Source organism: Corapipo altera, unplaced genomic scaffold (assembly GCF_003945725.1).
Source record: "Corapipo altera isolate COAL_440 unplaced genomic scaffold, ASM394572v1 59249, whole genome shotgun sequence".
NCBI lineage: Eukaryota > Metazoa > Chordata > Aves > Passeriformes > Pipridae > Corapipo > Corapipo altera.
In genome coordinates, this window is record NW_020888662.1 from 1 (window position 1) to 1,651 (window position 1,651).

Sequence of the window (1,651 nt, forward strand, 5' to 3'; positions counted from 1 at the left end):
TTCTCTTGCCTGCCCTCCCAGGGCCCCTCCACACCACACCCATGGCCTGCTACGACCTCTGCCGCCCCTGCGGACCCACCCCGCTGGCCAACAGCTGCAACGAGCCCTGTGTCAGGCAGTGCCAGGACTCCACCGTCCTCATCCAGCCCTCCCCCGTCCGCGTCACCTTCCCAGGGCCCATCATGACCTCCTTCCCCCAGAGCTCCGCCGTTGGATCCACCGCAGGGGCTGCCCTGGGCACGGAGCTCAACGTCCAGGGACAGCCCATCTCCGGCGGCTTTGGCTACGGAGGCTACGGCCTGGGCTATGGCCGTGGCTTTGGCTACGGCCTGGGAGGCCTGGGCTGCTCAGGCTTGGGAGGCCTGGGCTGCTCCGGCACCTGCTGAGGCTCCTTGCCACCACAGCTGACACCCCCTGCACCTGCCCTTCTCACTCTTGCACCAATATCTCCTGCAAGCAAAGCACCTTGGCCGATGGTTGCCCTACTTGCACCTCACACCGCATCCGTCACATCTGTTCCTCTTGTCTTTTTACTCTTTTGTCTCAATAAAGTTCTCCTGCTTCAAAGCCTGAGACGCCTCTTCCTTTTTAATTCTACCAGGGCTTTTCCAGCTTCACCCCCTACACAGCCAGGCCTCAACAGGCCAGCAGGGTGGGTGGAAAAGGGGCACAAGACCCCTCCTATAAAATATCTCACCACCACCACCACCACCAGCATTGACTGGCTCCTGGGGGTCTGTCACAAAGTTACACCAGCCCATCACTCATCACACTGAGGCTTTGACATGACAACACTCCCTGGGACACCCCAACCCTTTACTCCCACCCCAAACACCTCCAGTCCCTCTTACACCATCTCCCCTCACAGACAGGTCCCAGGACCGCCCACACAAGGCCCCATATCCTTGTCCCCTCGTGCTCCAAGGACTTTGGGGAACTCATGCAAAGTGTTCAGCTTACTACTCACCCTTCCGTGGGGTCCTCAGCTCACCCAGCTCTGGCTCCTTGTTGCACTGTCCCTCTGGCTGCACGCTCCCCATTCCTCCTGCCTGGGAGTCCCCGGGCCAGGATCTCACCTTGTTGGGGGTCTTCAACTCATCCCTGGTGGAGATGCCCCAGCCACCATCCCCTGCTCACTGTAGGGCCCCACAGGGACCCATTCAGGGGGTCTCTGCACGACCAACCTCCCCCAACAGGGGCCCTGCATCACCTGTGCACGTGACCCCAAGCCCCCATCCCTCTGCTCTCAGGTCCCTCAGCAAGTCCCCTTTGTGAGGTCACCGTCACTGGGGATTCCTCAGGCACAGCCTGGAGACCTTGGAACCGGGGCAGGGACAAGCCTGTGACCCTGCTCTGCTGACAACTTGGGGCTCTGCGGGGTTGGGGTTGATCTTTGCAGGACACCGAGTGCCCACCGAGCCCCTCTCTCAGTCCCTTCCCTCCAGTGCACAAAACAGAGAAGAAGATGGAGAAAGGCTCCTGAGTGGAGTTAAGGACAGGGAGATCAGTCCCCAGTCACCATTGGGGGCAAAACAGACTCCACCCAGAGAAATTAATTTCATTCCTTAAAAAATCAAACCTTTGAGTAAGATAATGGGACAGAAAAACAAACCTTAAATACCTTCCCTTCACCCCTCCCTTCAGCCAGGCT

At 59.2% G+C, this 1,651-nt stretch overlaps 1 protein-coding gene across 1 annotated transcript; it reads left to right on the forward strand.

Moving 5' to 3' along the window:
• The first annotated feature begins 6 nt into the window (after positions 1-6).
• LOC113942028 (feather keratin B-4-like) lies at positions 7-573 on the forward strand. The gene has a single exon (XM_027633167.1). It carries the CDS (start codon positions 42-44, stop codon positions 384-386), a length of 345 nt encoding a protein of 114 aa, XP_027488968.1. The 5' UTR covers positions 7-41; the 3' UTR covers positions 387-573.
• Positions 574-1,651: the final 1,078 nt, after the last annotated feature.

What these genes read in the sequence shown, in the direction of transcription:
- LOC113942028 (XM_027633167.1), top strand. Translation starts at nt 42, where the DNA reads ATGGCCTGCTACGACCTCTGCCGCCCCTGCGGACCCACCCCGCTGGCC.